At 35.2% G+C, this 20,662-nt stretch overlaps 1 protein-coding gene across 1 annotated transcript in view; it reads right to left on the bottom strand.

Moving 5' to 3' along the window:
• The window catches only part of PLXDC2 (plexin domain containing 2), a 427,121-nt gene that overhangs the window by 82,922 nt on the left and 323,537 nt on the right, over window positions 1-20,662 (bottom strand). Inside the window, exons 8-9 of the mRNA XM_037739047.1 lie at window positions 9,863-9,958; window positions 9,549-9,630 (exon numbers count right to left, since the gene is read on the bottom strand). Coding sequence (XP_037594975.1) covers window positions 9,549-9,630; window positions 9,863-9,958 — 178 coding nt within the window. The remainder of the gene's footprint in view (window positions 1-9,548; window positions 9,631-9,862; window positions 9,959-20,662) is intronic.

Consider the following 20,662-nt stretch of genomic DNA (forward strand, 5'->3'; position numbering starts at 1 on the left):
ACACACAGGGGCCTCCCAAAGGGTGAGGAGTGGGAGGATGGGGAAGATCAGAGAAAATAACTATTGGTTAGTAGGCTTAGTACCTGGTGACAAACTAATCTGTACATCAAACTCCCACGACATGAGTTTACCTATATAACAAACCTGCATATGTACTCCTTAACCTAAAATAAAAGTTAAAGAGAAAAATAATATACTGTAGAGAAAGAATCTCATGTAGTTTAGACCTAGGCTGGTGTGGGTTTCAGACGTATGGGCAATTTATGCACTGTCGCTAACCGCAGACAAAGTTTAGTATTTCTTTGATGGCTTCAATTTGAAATGACAATGGTTCTCTCTCTTCCTGTCTATGATGATTAGGCAGTGTGACAATAAGGTATTCCAATTAATATTTTTCAATTAAATGATTTTGTTAAATCTGATATTTCAGCAAGGACTTTTTTATCAAAGACAAAAATGAATTTTGTCCAAATTATAAATAGATTTGTATTTTTTATTTTAAACCTGGTATTTATACCATGAAAATCATCACATTTTTAGCTCTCGAAATATTACTAATCAGTAATTCTGATAAGTAAAAAGAAGTAGTATCAACTTACAAGGATGTCAGCATATGGGACCCTAGATAGCAAAAGTTTGTGAAACTCTGAATGCTTGCTGAGTTCTAAATGTCTATCTGAAATTAGGGGCCTTGGCAAGCAAAACCTTATCCTATCCCAATCCACTAAAATAAGCCTAAAGTTGTAATTAATTTTGGAACAGTTCCTTTGGGTTTCCTACATGGTTTTCTATTTGATTATTAGGTATGAATTTCAAAACTAATCACTAAAGCGACTTAACTTCCTTATATGAAACAATTACATAAATATATAGTCTAAAAGTAGTTTCGAATATGAACTTAGACCATAATGTCAAAAGGGTTATAAAGAAATGCTTTGACTCTAGGATATAAAAGGTACCTTTGAACAGGAACAATTAAACTGACTCTCTACTGATTTATTTTAATTTACAAATTTTACTCTCAGCCATATATTTCAAGAATATCTGGCTTGTCATTGAATAATTGTGGTATCCTGATTCTCTCCTTTCAATCTTAAAATCCTTAAAGCTAAATTAGACCAAGAGAATGCTTTATAATCATTCCCCGAAGGATGAGCATGGAAGCTGCCCCTTGCTGGAGGGCTAGATTCTACGATAAGTAGGCAAAACTCATATAGAGTCAAATTATGCTTGGAATTCCCTGGATAAGACATTCTTCGAGTGCCCGGCACACTGTCTCTTAATACACACAGTTTTTCCTGTAAAGTCATAATGGACTGTGAGGCCTCAGGTTGACCCTACATAAAGTTGTTGGCTTACTTTTAAAACCTCACGGTATGGAAAATACCCACAGGTTTGTGTGTGTGTGTGTGTGTTTTGTTTTTCTTGTTTTTATTTTTTACTTTAAGTTCTGGGATACATTTGCAGAACATGTCAGATTGTTACGTAGGTATACATGTGCCACGGTGGTTCTGCTGCACCTATCAACACGTCATCTAGATTTTAAGCCCCGAATGCATTAGGTATTTGTCCTAATGCTCTCCCTCTTCTTGCCTCCAACCCCCTGACAAGCCACGGTGTGTGGCTGTTCCCCTCCCTGTGTCCATGTGTTCTCATTGTTCCCACTTATGAGAATCCACTTATGAATGAGAACATTCGGTGTTTGGTTTTCTGTTCCTGTGTTAGTTTGCTGAAAATGATTGTTTCCAGTTTCGTCCATGTCCCTACAGAGGATACACCCATAGTGTGTTTTTAAGCACTAAAGTCACACTCATTGCTGCAAATATACACACTTAAAGGGGCACATAGAAAGAAAACCAGAAGAGAAAGGCATATTCATATCTCTTTGCTACTTTTATTCAGAAGCAAAAGGTGAGTGATTCAGGAAAGGTTGCATCAGTTGAACTACTTAAATTTGTTTTCCGTCTCTCTCTGTCTCTCTCTAAACTTAGTTTAATTTCTGTAAGCTAAACGAGCATATGACATGAGTGCATTTTATTTGCAAAAATTAGCTGCCCCTATCTAAGAAGGATTTCTTTTACCCTTAATCTTCACTGCTAACACATTTTCATATTATTAATCAATTAGCCAACATTTCTGACTTGATACATTTTCAAAATTTTTGAAATATACATGATTTTTTAGATTTCGCTATGTAAGACTATATGTAGTTTATACATAATTTTATCCATAATATAATTTGTATATACTACATAAAATTATATAATTTATATATTGCACATAATTTATATGTATTACATCATATATATAGAACAAGTATAAAACTGGCACCTAATTGTACATTAATTAATTTATGAAATATAGGTAATTCTTTTTATTTCTCTTTTCATTACCACAAAGGAATTAAGTTCATTCAATGGAAAAAAACAGCAGTTCCAGAATACACTCAGGGAAATGCAATAGAAATAGCAAAGTTCAAAAAGTGTAGAAAAGTTGTTAGGAAACATCGTTTTTCCATCATCTCATATTTTTTCTCAAATAATTATGTGATATTACTATTCTGTAAATACATGTCTTTACTGATAATAAGGATGGGATTATTCTGTTTATTCTTTTAATGGATGGAATCATGGAATACTTTTATTCACGTTTTTACCAGGAACAAGCTTATAACTTTGACTGGATCTAAGAAAATATAAGGTGGAAAATTTTGTTTTAAAGTGAGGCACCAAAAGATTAACACCAAGAGATTAAGTGTTACATGCTTCACTGTGAATACTGACATCTTATGCCATGCACCAGCTTAGTTCTCTCTATAGTAATTTGGTTAACACTGATAAAACTGAGTGGATAGTAATGGCCAAAATGAGCAATTAGAATTCTCAGGGAAGTAGAAATTCCCTGCCTCAATTATCTGCATAATTCAGTCCACCTGTGTGTGTAGCATATCCAAATTTGTCCAGACACTGTGTTGGGTATTGTGGAAGATGCGAAAATGAGTAAGAGTGCATTTCTACTCCTTAGAAGAGCTTACGTTATTTCTTTCTCCTTTTGCTGGTTCCTCCTTCTGTCTCCCAATTCAGGCGACAAAAATTCAAATTATACAAAAAGTCCGTAATAAACAGTAACACTCTCATGTCTCTCCCTGTTCACTTCTTCCCCAAGCTACAAATATTGTTGTCAGTTTCTCACAAATCTTTTCAGAGGTATTCTCTATTTGCAAACATATATGTATGCAAATATACTTAAAATAATTCTATGTAATGAAAAATTAGCATCATACCTTATGATTCCATGCCACAAGGTGAGTTTCTGAAACCTCTTAAGCTGCTTTCATTTTATACTCTCTCCACAGCTGATCTCATTCAGTTCCATGAATTTAAACACTATCTATATGATAATGACTCTCCAGTCTGAACCTCTAGCCTTTCTTGGAATTCCTGGCTCACATATCCCCTATCTACTTAATAGTTCTACTTGAAGTCTGATAAGCATCTCAGACTTACCTTGTCCCCAAACAAACTCTTTATTTCTCTGTATCCTAGTCGTTATTTCTTGTGCTGTCTTACCCATCTCAAACAAGTGCCAACATCCAGCAAGTTGCTGAAACAAAAATCTAAGAAGTATCCTTGATTCTTCTTTTTCCCTCTACTTCACTTTTAATTCATTAGTGAATAATCCGTTTCTGAAAACCAAACACTACATATTCTCACTCCCAAGGGGGAGTTGAACAATGAGAACACGCAGATTCAGGGACACACTGTGGCCTGTCACGGGGTGGGGGACAAAGGGAGGGAGAGCATTAGGACAAATACCTAATGCATTCAGGGTTTAAAACCTAGATGACGGGTTGATAGGTGCAGCAAACCACCATGGCACATGTATACCTATGTAGCAAACCTGCACGTTCTGTACATGTATCCCAGAACTTAAAGAAAAATTAAAAAANGTATCCCAGAACTTAAAGAAAAATTAAAAAAAAAAAAAAGAAATGTAAAACAGCCAACCACTATAGAAAACCAATTTGATAGTTCCTTATAAAGTTATACGTTTACCACCCAACCCAGAGAAAAAAAGATCTGTCTGTAAAAAAAAAAAAAAGTTGTACATGAATATTCATAGTGGGTTTCTTCATTACTCATAATAGCCTCTAAAAACAACCCAAATCTTCATCGGCGGGCAAATAGTAAACAAATTATTTTGTATTCACCTACTCAGCAATTAAGAGGACCAAATTTCTGATATTTGAAATAGCACAGTATAGATTCATCAAAAAAAATTTATGTTGGGTGAAAGAAAGCTAAACTCAGAATTGTAAATACCGTCTGATTCTCATTATTTTTTGCGTAGACTGGGCAGCATAAATGTATGATGATAGAAATAAGATCAGTGGGTGCTACATAAGGTGGTGGTGGTAAGGAGGAATTGGCTGTAGGGGAACAAGAAGGAAATCTATATTTTGATGCAGGGATGGTTACATGGGAATTTACACTTTTCAAAGCTGCCTCATATGCTTAAAACGTGTGTATTTTATTGTATGTAAATTATACTTCAATAAACTTGATTAAACACAGACACACGCATGCGTACACACACACACACACAGACACCCAAAAATAATCCTTTTCCTTCCAAAATGCCTTGCATTGATTCATCTCTCCTGATCCTCAGAATCATCGTCCTTGTTCAAGTTACTATGGTAGCTCCCGTGGACTATTGCACGTGCTCACTACTAGCCTCTTCCTTTTCATTCTGAACCACTCCCCAAACAAACAAACAAAAACTCTGTTCTCCATGAAGCAGCCAGTGTTCCTCTTTTTATTTATTTATTTTTTTTCAGACGGAGTCTCACTCTCTCTCCAGGCGGGAGTGCAGTGGCACAATCTCAGCTCACTGGCAACTTCCGCCTCCCGGGTTCAAGCAATTCTTCTGCCTCAGCCTATTGAGTAGCTGGAATTCAGGCATGCGCCACCAAGCCCAGCTGATTTTTGTATTTTTAGTAGAGATGGCGTTTCACCATGTTAGCCCAGGATGGCCTCCATCTCTTGACCTCGTGATCCTCCTGCCTCGACCTCCCAAAGTGCTGGGATTACAGGTGTGAGCCACCGGGCCTGGCCCCAAAGTTCTATTTTTAAAATATGGCAAAATCACATCCCTCCTTTGCATAAGTTATAAAATCTAAGTGCTTTCCAATATTCTGAGAATAAAATTCTCCCTAGCTTACAGAACCATCTGTGTCCCAGTACTTGGGTACCCTTCTGAGCCTATCTGATGTCACTCTCGCTCCAAAACCAGTTTGGAATTCCCCCAATACATTATTTCTTTTCCTCATCTGGTCAAGCAGAGACCCATCAGAGGGCCACTGCATGGGTCATTCAAATGGCATTTCAATGCTCTTTGCTTTCATCTAGATGTAGCTGCCTATCTATCATTCAGATATTTAATTATTACCCCTTCCAAAAAGCCTTTCCTGGCCACCCAGTCAAGAATGACTACTGGGTCTTTCAAATCCAGCAGACAGCCCATTACTATCTGACTTCTTTTGACTAATTATTAATTCATTAATTTTCTGGCCTACTAAGCTAAACTCCAAGCTCCATGAAAGTTACGGCTTTGATTAATACTTGATTATTTCTCTATCTTAGTGTTTAGATCAATGTCTGACATGTGTTAGGCATTCAATACATTGTTAAGTAAATAAGTGAGTGAATGAATACTTTAAGTGCAAAAATACATTTTCATTTAAAAACTAATCAAAGCAGCCGGCCGCGGTGGCTCATGCCTGTAATCTTAGCACTTTGGGTGGCTGAGGCGGGCAGATCATGAGGTCAGGAGATCAAGACTATTCTGGCTAACACGGTGAAACCCTGCCTTTACTAAAAATACAAAAAATTAGCCAGGTGTGGGGCCATACACCTGTATTCCCAGCTACTCGGGAGGCTGAGGCAGGGGAATCGCTTGAACTTAGGAAGCAAAGGTTGCAGTGAGCCAAGATCACACCATTGCACTCCAGCCTGGGTGACAGAGCAAGACTCTGACTCANAAAAAAAAAAAAAAAAAAGCTAAAAAAGCTAATCAAAGCATGCTGTCTTTACAAGAGCAAGTTTACTTAAAAACGATACCAAGAAGTAAACATCTGTTGTTACCAATTTTTTTGTATTATCCCTTATATTGCCCTGTTTATTTCTCTTCCTGTAACACTCATCACTCTTAACTCTATTTTCTATATATCTATTTGCTTAAACTCTGACTCCCCATACCAAAATGGAAGCTCTCCTAAGGAAGTGATTTTGTCTGTCTTTTTTCAATACTCAATGCGCAACCTTGGTGAGTGACTTGATCAGCAACACTCATACATTTGTGTTGAATGAGTGAAGCTATAAGGTACAGTTGAAAGTGACTGATTAGTTATCCTTAGTTTGCAATGAGGAAACAAAAGCACTCCTAGTTCAAAGAAATGGACCAAGTAATTTAAGTAAGCACTTGCAATTATGGATCTTTTTACATTCCTATAACTCAAATTCTCTTACAGCTTGGGGAAGCCATTGCAAATATTTTGCCTTAGTTTTTGCTCCTTGAAAAATGGGAATTAAATGAAATAAACCAATTAAAATTATCTTTTTAGAGCAAGCCCAGCTTGAGTTCAGTAATTACCACCAAGTGATTGTCATTCAGGGATAAGTTAAGCACAAAGAGGAAAGTAAGAACAATGGGAGAAAAAGAATCAGAGGGGTAATTTTTGTGCTGCTTAGGATAAGACTTCTCTTGTTTTGTTGAATTTGTTCATAAAAGCTCTAAAGTCTGGGGAAATGCTTCTGGGTAGCAAAGCAAAGAGTTTTGAAGCTTACAAGTCTAAGGAGAAATTAATAAAATGCAGTGGGGAAATTAAGTTGAACAAAAGTGCAATGAGGCATAGTTAAACTGATTAATTAAATAGGTTTTGATGGGTATATAACTGGGTTGCTGAAGAATTAAAAATCAAGCCAAGGTTTTAAATAAATGTTTGGTATTCAATAAAACACCAAATGGTAACATTCAGAAAACTCATGGTTTTTTTAGCAATGTTCTTAGATGAATTTCTTTCTCATTCATATGCCTCACCAACTCTCTTTTCCCCAGTAATCTTAAACTATGCTTTAAAAAATATGCAAAAGTCTTAGAATTTATTCAATTTTCCTCTCATTCTTCTAATGCCAGTTTCAAAACCATGATACTTTCTTGCGGCATCAACTAGGAAAGATTAATTTTTCAGTAATATGTCTACAATTTTTCAGAAAGCAATGAAAATTATCTTGCTTAATGCACCTGCAGCCTGGCAAGTGTTACGCAGAACAGGTGCCGAAAAAACAAGACCAAAAGCTGAGCATCACAGAGATGGAGGTTTGATTCCACACTTACTGCTTGAAGAGCTATTAGACCCTGCACAAGTAGCTTAGCTCCTAAAATGTCAGTTTCCTTCACTGTGAAAATGTTAAGTGTGGTATTTGAAAATTTCTTGGCTTAATGTCTGGCAGAGACACCTCTCAATAAATTGAAAGTATTAACAGCAGAAGGAGATTCCAACTTGCAGATATGTTTTGATTGTCAAAATTGCTTTTCTGGAACTTTAAACATACATTTCATCAAAAATTTATATTAAAAAGTGAAATGGTCAGTGCTAAGCAAATTTCTAGATGAATCTTCAAAGCCTTCATTTACCATAACACAATTTAAGTCAAAAATTATCCTAATTGTCTCCTAGTTAAGGTGGCCAAATGGTCCTTGTTTTTTTTTTTGTTTTTGTTTTTGTTTTTTCTGGACTTTCCTAGTTTTAGCACTGCAAGTCCCTCATCTTGGGAAACCCTTTGTGCCAGAGAAATTTAAGTATGATTCCTTCATTTGGGACCTAATCAATATTCATTTGTTCATCCTTTTTTTTTTTTTTTTTTTTTTTTCTCCTGCAGTCCCAGGTATGTTCTTAGGCTCTGGAGATATAAGGACAAATTGGATATGGTCTCTGCCTTTAATAAACTTAGAGCCTAGCAAAGAAGACAGACAAATGAACAAGCATCAGCAAGGCCTACTGAAATGCGAAGGATGGCAGTTTGCCCAGGATGCAGAGAAACACAGCCCATAGGCACCTCACGCAGACTTGGACAAGGTGATCACTGAAATGGATCTTGCTGAAATGCATCTTAAAGTAGGTATGCAGCCCAAACTGGTGCCTCCGATTTAGTTCCTTTGGACATTTTCCATTTCTCAGCTCAGAATCCCTTACATATACATATTAAAACGCCATCTCTTTAGATTCCCTTAGGTCATTATCTAAACAGATTTTGAATAACTTCTGATATGCACATAATCGTTATGAAAAACTTAGTAAAATATCAGTATAAATAACCATAAACCCTTGCTTTTATAGCAGTTTCTCCTACTTTGGATATATAACTAACTTAAAAATCTCCTTTTAAAAATGCAAACTGCCTGCTTGCTTTTTTATTATTTGGAATTCACTTCACAAAGGAAATTACTAGAATGCCCCATTAAATTGAAAACAATACAGATGTTATCATAAATATTGTTCTAGCCATAATACTGCAGTAGTTGCTCCAAGGTTAGTAAATTAAAAATGTTTCCCAAAGCTTGTGATAGAAATATTGGCATTTTACTTTCAAATTCTTCAATAAGTTTTAAAGTATTCCTAGAGCATGTCTTTATCATTATAGCAAATGCTACAGCAAGAAGATAATAAGACAGACCGCTCATACAACCGAAAACTCAGGTGTAACATATGCAAACTAACAGCATGATTATTTGGTTTTCCTCCTGGGGAAAGAGACATTTGTCATAGGCTGTGAAGGTGAGAAGAGGACTTATTCCTAGGCAGACTGTAAACTTCATAGGGGGCAGGGACCATGTCAATATTGTTTGCTGCTGTGTTCCCAGTACCCAGACCATAACTGATGCACAAAGTGGTTGAGAAAATACAAAACAAATTTGCAAGTCTTTGTCCTGTATTTCCAACAAATGATTATTCAGTCTCTGAAAAACTCTAGGAACTGAAAAATCATCTTTGCCACTTCTAAAAATCAGTAAACCTCCGTGACCCCAGTAAATTATGCAGCTTAAGTTTCAGGGTTGCTAGTTACAACATGAGGTCAAAACCATGTGTTCTATTTTTGTATTAGACTGTATCTCCAATCTTGACTAATAACCTTTGAGATGTTGCATAGGAATTTATTAAGAATGTTCATATGATTATTATAAACCACCCTTGCTATGAAAAGATATCTCACACCATGCTTTCTGTAGAATATGAATCAAAACTTTAGTTTACAGACTCACCAACTGCTCTATAATCATCATGTATTTTAAGTCCCACGGAAAATTATAAATATAGGTCAGATATTGGCCTTATTGACTATAAAGGCTCTTGGTCACTTTCATACACACAATATTGCTAATGCATACATATGCCATACAGTTGATATCCACTTCAAATTCAGTGGGAGAGTAGAAGCAGGAAGCCTTTTTAAGTTTTATTATTTTTATTATTATTATATTTTTACCTTTGAAGTTTACTACACCAACTGCAGTTGAAGCCAATCTGAGAAGACACACAGGGGCCACATCTGTTAAACTGGAGGCATGCTAGGAAATAGGAAAGTACAAATTCATCAAGACCAACAGGCAACTTGGGGGAAAAGAGATCGCTCAGCCAAAATAAACATCCCTGTCCCCCAATACTCAGGATCAAAATGCCCATGCATGCCAAACACAATTGTAATGGTAGTTATTTAATATCATTATTATAACTATTAAACAGATCAGATCATCAAATTTGCAAATCATATTTTCCACCTAGGTTTACATATTCACTTACTAGGTAATGGGGTCATCTCCACAGCCGAAATGTTGGTAATTTTTGACATTTGTAGCTCCACTCGGTGGTATTCATAAATTGTTCTTCTCCGAACATCTAGAAAAACAAAAATGGAAAGAAATTAACTTTTAACATTTCCCCACATACAAAACAACAGTATTTTAATAACAGACATAGAATTATATACATGTGGGCTGATGTGGTTTTAAAATTAAGCCTCACCCTGTGAGAAGACTGATTATAAAATATGTAAAAATCACATGCCAAGTAATCAGAAGTCTTTCTATTAATAAAGTTGAAAGTGTTGATCAGGTCTCAGATATCTCACTTACCTCTTAAGGCGCCAACTCATTGTCACTCAGCCTATACTACAGATTTTTTGAATAGATTTACATATTTTCAAAGATTTTCACTCATGAAATCAAGAAGGTAAGATAATACCATTTCTTCTATACTAAAGCTGAAGTGTTTAGAAATGGGTAATTAGAAATGTTTCACAATCTAAATAAAGTTAGTAGAGAATAACAATGTGATTGCTTTAAAAGTTTAGAATAAACTTCCTCAGCATGTGTATACCTATGTAACAAACCTGCATGTTCTGCACACGTACCCCAGAACTTAAAGTGTAATAAAAAAAAAAAAAAGTAAAACAGAAGTAAAATCATTCTTATATTTCCTGGTGATCATAGTTAATAATATTGTATTGTGTTTGAAATTAAATAATAGATTTTTTGGTGTTCTCACCACACACACACACAAATGTGAGATGATGAATGTGTTAATTAGCTTGATTGTGCAGAACATTTCAGCATGTATAAATATAACAAATCATCACCCTGTATATCTTAAATATATATGATTTTTATTTGTCAACTATATCTTCATAAAGCTGGAAGAAAAAAGGAACTTAAATCACTTTAAAAATAAGGATTGCAACGTATTAAATATACAGTATCATATCTAAGGAAGGTTAATTAGCATTTATATTGCACAATGTAGTTTATAAATCATTGGCAAATCCATCAATGTCCCTGAGGAAGAAGATAGATGGAGACTTTGACAAGAACTCTAATCATTTAAAATCAGATAAATATAAGCAAACACATTTTAACATCTAACCAGAACAAAATATGTACGTATACTTAAAATTTTCTTTTAAGCCTTATGCTAATGTGCTCACTTGGGTTTAGTCAGTGTAAGTGGAAAAATAAAGCTGTCAGAATTTTATTCCACTCTTGAAATGCCTATAGTGATAAGAATGCATTTTTGGAGTAATATCACATCTATAAGTAATTATTGAGGCTGTAAACTATTGTTATTTTTATTTTTGAGACAGGGTTTCCCTCTGTTGCCCAACCAGTGGTGCAATCACAGCTCAATGCATCCTGGACCTCCTGGGCTCAAGCGATCTTCCCACCTTAGTCTCCCAAGTAGCTGGGACTACAGGCATGTGCCACCATATCCACTTAAATTTTTTCTTATTTTTTGTAAAAACAGGGTCTGGCTATGTTGCTCAGGCTGGTCTTCAACTCCTAGGATCAAGTGATCCTCCAGCTTTGGCCTCCCAAAGAGCTGGGATTACAGGCATGTACCCTCTTGCCCAGTTAATTTGTTAAAACTTTTTTGGTAGAAACCGGGTCTTGCTATGTTGCCCAGGCTGATCTTGAACTCCTGGGCTCAAGAAATTCTACTACTTTTGTCTCCCAAAGTGCTGGGATTACAGGTGTGAGCCACTGCATCTGTCCATAAGAAGTTATTTTAAAAGTATCACAGTATCCAATTTGGAAAAGTAATGTCATAGTGGTTAACGATATGTGCTCTAGAACATTCTGTCTTGGTTCAAACCTCAGTTTTGCTATGAGAAATCTGTGTGACCTTGGGTTCCTTTGCCAGCTATTCTCTGTTTAAGTTTCCTTATTTATAAAATAGGGATAATAGTGCTTATATTACTACATTGCTTTGAGGATTAAAATGACATAGGAATATTGCTAGACAGTCGTTTTCACATTGAAAATGCTCAATACATATTAGATACAATTTTTGTCTAACTTTAATATGGCAACTTTAGATCATACAAGTTATATGCTGCATTTAATAATCTAATCCCAATAGATCTAAATGTACTGAAATCACGCTAAAATCCTGGAATGAAGCTTCTAGCAATTCTTCTCCATTCTCCACTTAAAGAAAGTTAAATTTATGATGAAATAATTAGACCCAACGATGACCTCCTCTAAAATTAGAGCAGGGAGTGTGGTGGCCCAGATGATAGTGAGTTGCCTTTTAGTGAAAGTGTTCAGAAAAGGAAGATACTTATTCATCAGAGAATTTGCAGAGGCTGTCAAACACTTACTTATAACCTATAAGTATCTCTCCTTTTTTCTACTCATATATTTTTATCTACTTCTAATTATTCACGATGAAATTCTGTTGCAGAATGGGTGGGGAAAGGATAGAAGCAAACCCTTTTGGGACTAAGAGTAGCTCTGGGTCACTGGCTAAAAATATCTTAGGGGTATCAGATTGGAACTGTTTAAGAACTCTGTTGAAATTAAGACTGTTTAAGAACTCTAACCGAATGATTTTTTTTTGTTTTTGGTGTAACTGAAAGATGCATATACATTCTTCAAAAAGTAAACTTCACAAAAAGTCAGAGAAAATGCCCAATTCGTGGTACATAGTAACATTTCATGAAGCAAATAAATCACATTTTTTCTTTTCTTTTTAGCTTTTAAAGAAAATAAAAAGATGGCTCCTCTTCTATCTGTGTCTAAATAGGATTCATTCCTTTCCCATGTACTTTGGTAAACAATTAAGTTCTTATAAATAAATAAATAATATGGCCTTTCCATAAGATCCCTAGGATGGGGGTCCTTGAGCCTTCATGCTAAAGTTTGCACACTGTCTGTCATATTAGTTGGTGATTAAAACACTAGTATTCCTTTTATTTCATATTATACTTTGAAATTCTCAACTACTGACAACAATTGAGAAGCTTCTGAGAGTTACTGATTGTGCATATGGGGTAAGGAGAGTGAACTTTTTTGCTATGCTAGATCTATTACCTGCTTAGAGACCTCTAACTATTGGGAGGAGATGAATTTAACAAAACCCAAATTAATGAGAATGATTTTTGTTTGATGACCCGCCAATTAATAACAGCTTCCAAATGGTCATTTATGTAGTATTTCAAAGATACCTCTGTCAGAAACAAGTAATTAGAATTCTGGTTGCCCCGCCAATGCCAGAAGCTTTCATTTGATTCCAGAAATATTTCGCTCATGTGTCTTCTTCAAGAATAAGCCAAAAGTCTTCATGATGGTAATTCAACTTCAATAGATCAATATTCATCCGTTAGTAGCTTTTAAAAAGTAAGAAAAATTAAATCTGAGCAGATTGACAGAGAGAAAGAAAATGTAGTTCAGTGATCAAAATCTGAAGGTGACGTGTTGCAAAGTGCAAATATTGCACGTTTTAGAAAGCCTGATTGGTATCAGCAGGAGGGACAATGTGATCATATGGAAACACCAAGAATCTTCTTTGATCAATATCCACTCTAGCTGAAGTGAACACAGACTAATGAGTATCTTGAGGTATGATTAGCCATGATCTAGTTGATTTTCCCATCTTGAAAGCTTAACATTCACATAGAGAATATATGAGGAATCTCCTAACTTGACTTACTCACATTGTATAAGTATTATAATACTTTGTCTGAATTGTCAAGTGAATGATTTGCTAAAATTTCCTTATTTATGTGTTGTCAGTGCTTAATGACTGGCTCTATATGGTTGTATCTTATTTATTTTCTAGTTGAAATCAAGTCCAGCAGAAGCACCGTTTATTGAGTACTCTTTAATGGAAATAGTCTGTATCGTACAACCACAACATTCATTTCCAGCATGAAGACTCAGGAAAAAAAGAGATTCTTGAGATAAAATTGACACTATTATAGTAGCTACAAGCTTCCCACAGAAAAGTGCAATGCATTAGCAGAATTAGCTAGTTGGAGTTGCTAAATAAATAGCTATGAATAAAAAATGCATTTGCCAAAATCATTTTAAAAAATTCTCTCTGTAGTTCTAATTTTCTGAAATAATAATTTATTATGCATTCAATAAAACACAAACCTTAGGTAAGCATCAAGTGCTAATATAAACCTTTTTCTGTCAACATTCCCTCACTCCTTGCAAAAAGTTTCAGGACATGGAAAAATCTAAATGGCCAGAGTTCCTAAATTACTTGAGTAAGCAGAAAGGAAATAAAAAATAGGACCTAAAACAACCTTCACACTTCTTTTTCTCCCACATATACTTTACTAATGGCTTAAACCATCTACATTTCCTGCCTTCCTTTGATAATTACTTTGCCCTAGACTTGAAATGTTCCCAAGACATTAACTGATGATAAACACTCAAGGTGATGGATACTCCAAATACGCTGATCTGATTACACAGTCTATGCATGTAACACACGCACATGTCCCGCATATGTAAAGTATTATGCACCAATAAAAGAAAAAAATTGAGGAAAAAAGAGAGAACCAGAACCAGTGGTGAGACAGTAAATGGTCCACACAGTGTTACAGTGGGCAAGTGTGGCAGGTGGAAATGCAGGCCTGTGACAATATCGTGGTTCCACTTGCTGAGGGCTGCTTGTCCCGAACCTGGTGTTTTAGCAGGGGGACGTGCCTCTCTACCCCCGAGACTCATGGGAAGAAGCCATGATACATATTTGCCAAGTCATGACATCTCTTTTCTTTTTTCTTTTTCACAAAGGAGATCGTGACTTCATTAAATTGAACTGGGTGTGTTGGGGCTCAGAAAACAATATCCCAAAATGAAAGCCTCAGAGGCAGCCTCTGAAGCAGATGTTTTTTCTTTTCTTTCTTTTTAAAATTTGTATAAATTTAAGGGGTACCAGTGAAGTTTTATTACATGGATGTATTGTGTAGCAGTGAAGTTTGTGCTTTTAGTGCTTCTGTCACCCAAATAGTGTACATTGTGCCCAATATGTACTTTCTCATCCCCAAACCCTCTACCTGTTCCCACCCTTCCAAGTCTCCAATGTCTTCATTCCAGGCTGGTCTGGAACTCGCAGGCTCAAGTGATCCTCCCACCTTGGCCTCCTAAAGTGCTGGGATGACAGGCATCAGCCACTGCTCCCAGCTAGACACAGCTCTGAATTGCTAAAAATTTACTTTCTCTAAGAAGTATTGCATAGGAGGATTAAATGTTAATACAGAAAATGAAATAAATGAAAGAATTTAACAAGTCCCTGAAGAAAGCTTTTTTGTTCATACAAATTTTAGAAAAATTCTCAAATATGTAAAAATTGCTTAATCAGTGATTTCTGAAACTTTTTAGATTTTTTTACTTGTCTTTAAAAATCAAGTCAGGGTCAGTTAACAAGCTTACATTAGAAATGGATGCATCAAACTAATAAAATAACATTTTGAACAATGCTTTCTATCTTGGAAGTGTTTTATGACTAGTTATGTTATGAGAAAACCTCATGATTTCTATTTGTTTCTCCTTTTGTTGAGCCTTTGGTGAGCTAGTGCATACTTGAGAATGTAAGCACCCAACGAAATTGTGCTGTAACGAGAAGCAATTTTATCTTTCGGAAAATGAATAATTTTGAAGGGTTTTCCATTTTGAGGTGAGCAAACAGTAAGGTGACACAATTTACTGGACATCTGTAGATTGATCTGTTTTTAAATGAATGAGAGGACTACAATTTCAAAAACAACCAATTTGGCCCTGTTCCTCTGAAAGGGCTTGAACGGGGTTCAAAAAGTTCAAGTTTTTCCAAGATTATTTATATTTTTCATAAGTTTTGAACTCATATTTTTTATTGTAGCTGCTACATAATTATAGTGAATGTTTCCTACCACTAAATCAAATGGCAAATTGTTTTCTATGGGAAAAATTAGTTATAATGGTTATGTTGGAAAATTTATTTAATAAATACACATATTTGAAAATTCATATTTAATATTGTAAGGCCTTTTAAAAAGCAAAGAAGGAATAAAAGTAATGTTTATGTAAGTGTTATACTTGGCATTTAATATTTTATTTAAATATGTCGATATGGTCTATTGTTACCCTTATCCAACATGATAGCCACTAGGCACATATGGCTATATAACTTACAATTAAGGAAATAAATTCATTGAAAAATTCAATTTCTCAGGCTCACTAGTCATATTTCAGGTTCATAGTAGCCACATGTGGCTAGTGAGTTCATGCTATACAATTTGGATTCACAACATTTCCACCAGCACAGGAAGTTCTGAATAGCACACTGGTCTATGCTATTATTATTACTGTTAATTAAAGCTTAAATAGTTTGCATAGTTCATGGGCAAAGCTGTGTTTTCACCTGTTAAGGTTATTTTACTCAGTGTCTAAAAATAATTTTAAAATATTGCTGTCTGGGCCAGGCAAGGTGGCTCACACCCGTAATCCCAGCACTTTGGGAGGCTGAAGCAGAAGGATCACTTGAGGTTAGTTCAGGATCCTTCTGGCCAACGTAGTGAAATCCCGTCTCTACTAAAAATACAAAAATTAGCCAGGTGTGGTGGCACGTGCCTGTAATTCCAGCCACTCAGGAGGCTGGGGCAGGAGAAGCTCTTGAACCCAGGAGGTGGAGGTTGCAGTGAGCCGAGATCGTGCCACTGCGCTCCAGCCTGGGCGACAGAGTGAGACTCCATCCAAAATAAGGAAAAAAGTGTTGTATGGTCTTTAAACTTATAAAGAGACCATGTATGGCAAAATATGTACATAAAAATGTTCCTTAAAGTGTTCAACGACCCTCTTTGTAGTATTTTTACTAGTTAATTGTCAGTTTTATTTCTGAAAATGCTAAATGTTTCTTATGGAGCCATGAATCATAACCAGCAAAGGAAATGTGCATTACAGCACGAATGTCAGTACATTTGAAACAGCAGATACTGAGGAAAAGAGGCTTGATATTAAGAAAGTACCAAGTAATGTACTGTGACTGGAAAAAATAAGGAATATTCTAAGGGATTCAGTATAGTCATTGTCATAACTTGGAGTAGAACGATTTTAAGTGAGGTCAGCTGCTTTCCAGATTGGCTTCTAGTGCAAGGCCCTGCGTGTGTGTGTTAACGTAACTTTCTCTTTACTTAAATGGCATGGCCTTAAATTTTCCAAATTAAAGAACCACACGGCATGAATGGATTTTCTGAGTTTCTTACGGGAAACATCAGGCTCATTAAGCTTGGAAGGCACAGAAACAGTGAGGCCTGATGGGGTAAGTCAGCACGCCAGAGATTAAGATTGAAATTCAAAATGCTACGTTGGAAGAGAGAGAAACAAACAAGTGGCACTAGTGAGAACTGTGCACGTGTCCAGCAAGGTCTCTGCATGTTGTGTAAGGATTTGGAAGGACATGAGCTGCAGCTGAGAAAGAATTACTTAATAGAGCTATTTAAAAAGAAATTATGGAAATTACAAATGACACATGAATATATGACAATGTTAAAACTTTCTGGTAATCAAAAGACAATTAGAGCAACAATGAAATACCATTTTGTGCTTATCCAATTTGCAAAGCTAAAAATTAATAATAGAAAGCACTTGGGGAAATGGGATACTTTTAATATAATGGTGATGGGTAGTAAGTGGTACAACCCTTGATAGAAAGCAATTTGTCAAAACACATTCAAAACAATATTAACATTCAGCATTCACAAATTCACTTTTTGAGAATCAGATACATGTACAAATTTAAAAACAAGGATGTTCAGCACCATTTTACTGACAATTAATATGAGATGCATACTATGTAACCAACCTCTTTAGTGACAGGTTACATAAATTCTATAACAAAGAAATTTGTTAAAGCCATTAATGACTACATTTTAGACAGATATTAACAGTGTAGAAAAAGTATGTTTTATGTATGAAGGTGAAAACAGGGGACACAATTATTTACAAAACACAATGCCAATCTTCTTACTGTGTATGTATGTTCATATATGTGCATATTACAAATAAATAGTCGGAAACAGATACGTGAAAACATTTATCGCTATTTCTCAGTAGTAGATTTCTAGGTAATTTAAATTTTCCTCTTTGGGTTTCCTGTTAATTTATAAATTACTCAGAATAATGTGCTATCCTTCTAATCATAAGTATATTTTTATATTCTTATTTCTGAAATGAACAACCAAAGTCAGTGCTGTACTTAGATCTGTTTTTCATAGCTGTACCTGTGGATACTGAATTAGCTGATCTCTATGGTTCTTTCTGCTTCTAAAGTTTTACACATACATTTTATGAAAAACAGTGATTTAGAGAAATACAGATGGACAGACAGACAGACAAACACAAGTCTTATTAAGAGACATAAAATAACACACAAGAACATAGAGACAACTGGAGTACCAGAGGCACACTGTCAATGTGTTTCTCAGTGGAAATCAGTGGTTCCACTCTGATGGGCACCGGGGCTTGGCAGTGACATCTAAGTCAGTATTGCTATTTTTTAAAGTGATAATGATGATGGAAAAATACAGTAATTTTAAGTACAAGTATACTACTTACTCTCTGCCAGGAATGCATGCTGTATACACATTGCATTTTAGGTACTAAGATGTTCATTTCATGTAGAAAAAATGTTATATAAGTTAAATAAAATGTTTAACATTTCATGACCAATAATCAAATGACAATATTCCTTACACTTTCTTTACTTGTAATTTCCACCTTTTTTAACATAAGCCTTTGTTTTACTATAGACTTTTTTCTCTCTTTTTGATGGGACAAAGGTATTTCTCTTGTAAGCTCTGAAGGATTTATCAATTTACTAACAATGCCTGAATTGTCTTTGACAGTTAAACTATCAGCTCACCCAATCCTTTTTGAAAGAAGAAAGCTACTTTAATTAATTATGCTTGAAAGTTACATTAAAATTATTGAAATACATTGAAACTATTTGGAGGTCTTTAAAAACAGAAAAACAAGTGTTTTTTTTGTTGATGTTAGGAAGAATGAACGGGGAGACGTTTTAATAATAAATAAATTAAAATTGCTTTACAGATTTTTGAATGCTTTACTAAATCTTAACCAAATCTGATAACAAGGGTACAGTCATGGTGATCTACTGGGAAAAACTATTTTCCAGGCTTGAGCTCACATTCCCATGTTTCCATGGCTACATGAAGCCAAAGGTTCTACAACCTATGTAACCAAAATAATTAAAAGAATAGAAAATTGATCTTATGAGAACAAGGTTCTATGTAACACGCCTTGGAATACAGAAGAAATGAAACTACTCATTACTTAGGATAAAATAATTTGTTCCCTAAATCTTCTTGTGGTGGGGGGAGGGGAAGGTAACAGAGGCAAAGTGTTTAAATTTCCTACAAAGAAAATTCTTAACAGTGAGTGTTGCTAAATAAGGGAACTGAATTTTGAAAAAAAAAAACTTACATTGTTCTAAACTCTGATAGTTGAATAAGTAACACAGATCTGTAGGAATCAACTTATTTCTCACAAAAGAAATATATTGGTATAATTTGTATTGTGCTAATCTTGGGTTATCCTAATCTCTGGCATAAAGATGTGCTTTTTGTTAGCTGAGAATACAATGCAACAATATATCTCTTTTATACAGAATCTCATGTAACAGACACAGTTATGCTTTATAAATATGGGAGATACTTTGAAGGAGATAAAATTTTTTGTTCCCAAAATGATTTTTAAGTAGAACATAGCCATTCTAATTTTCTTGCCTAAGTACGGTCCCGTCTAACAGCAGCGATGGCAGAACTAGAGACCCAAATATTCCATTCCTTCTTGGTTAATTTTCTCAAGATGGAACAGTAAGGATAACAGGACATGGGACTGCTGTTCCAGTATGAAAATTGTCTGAGGGAAGCTTTTCTCTGAACTCTAAGTCTGGGTTATTTTAGATAACTGCTGAGTCCCAAACTTCAGACATAATCTGGTCTGAAAATTCATATGAATTTTGCCAATTTATTCAATGAGATTTATATTTGAAAATATTTTTCCCCCAACACATAATAGTTATCCTTTCATAGCACAACAAGAGATGCACAATTATGCTTTAGGGCCCTGATAGCTAACTACAATTTTATCATAGGGAATATACCAACATAATACTTGCATAATAAAATACATTTGTAAAAAAAACATATTTTGGTTGGTCTTTTTCTTTAAGCAATAATATATCAGAACAACAATATGGACTGGGAGCCCTGCTGAGCAAGCTGCAAATAATTTTTTTTTCAGCAATGAAAAAAGAACCAAGAAATAAACTAAAACTAGTATGTCCTTCTACTCGTGCAATAATTGACTCCAGCCATGCTTGATTTAAGAGCACTGAAAGAAAGAATGTGAGAACAGCCGTCCTCAAACAGAAGCCAACTTCAGCTGTCCCAGGGTTTGGCCTCTTATTTAAGAGCTTGTCGGGATGCCTTTATGTTGCCTACACATATTAATACATCCTTGCTTTGTTCACAGTACAATTTAGTTTCTGGAAAATCTGCTTTAACAATTCCCTTGAATATTGCCTCCCACAAATTCTCAGCTAACAAGGAGAAAGCCCATGTTCTTCGCCAAGCAGAACCATCATGTATGAATGCCATTCAGTTGTAAAATCACCATTCAATTGTGAGATAGCTTACAGTTGTAAGAAACCCTTATAATGTTCCTGCTAATCCATTGCTTTAAAAATTATAGCTTCCACTCCAATTGCTTTCTATATTTGAGAGTTGACATAATTAAGTAGAATCACCTCAAGTCA

The sequence above is a fragment of the Cebus imitator genome, unplaced genomic scaffold (genome assembly GCF_001604975.1).
Source record: "Cebus imitator isolate Cc_AM_T3 unplaced genomic scaffold, Cebus_imitator-1.0 Scaffold61, whole genome shotgun sequence".
Taxonomy (NCBI): domain Eukaryota; kingdom Metazoa; phylum Chordata; class Mammalia; order Primates; family Cebidae; genus Cebus; species Cebus imitator.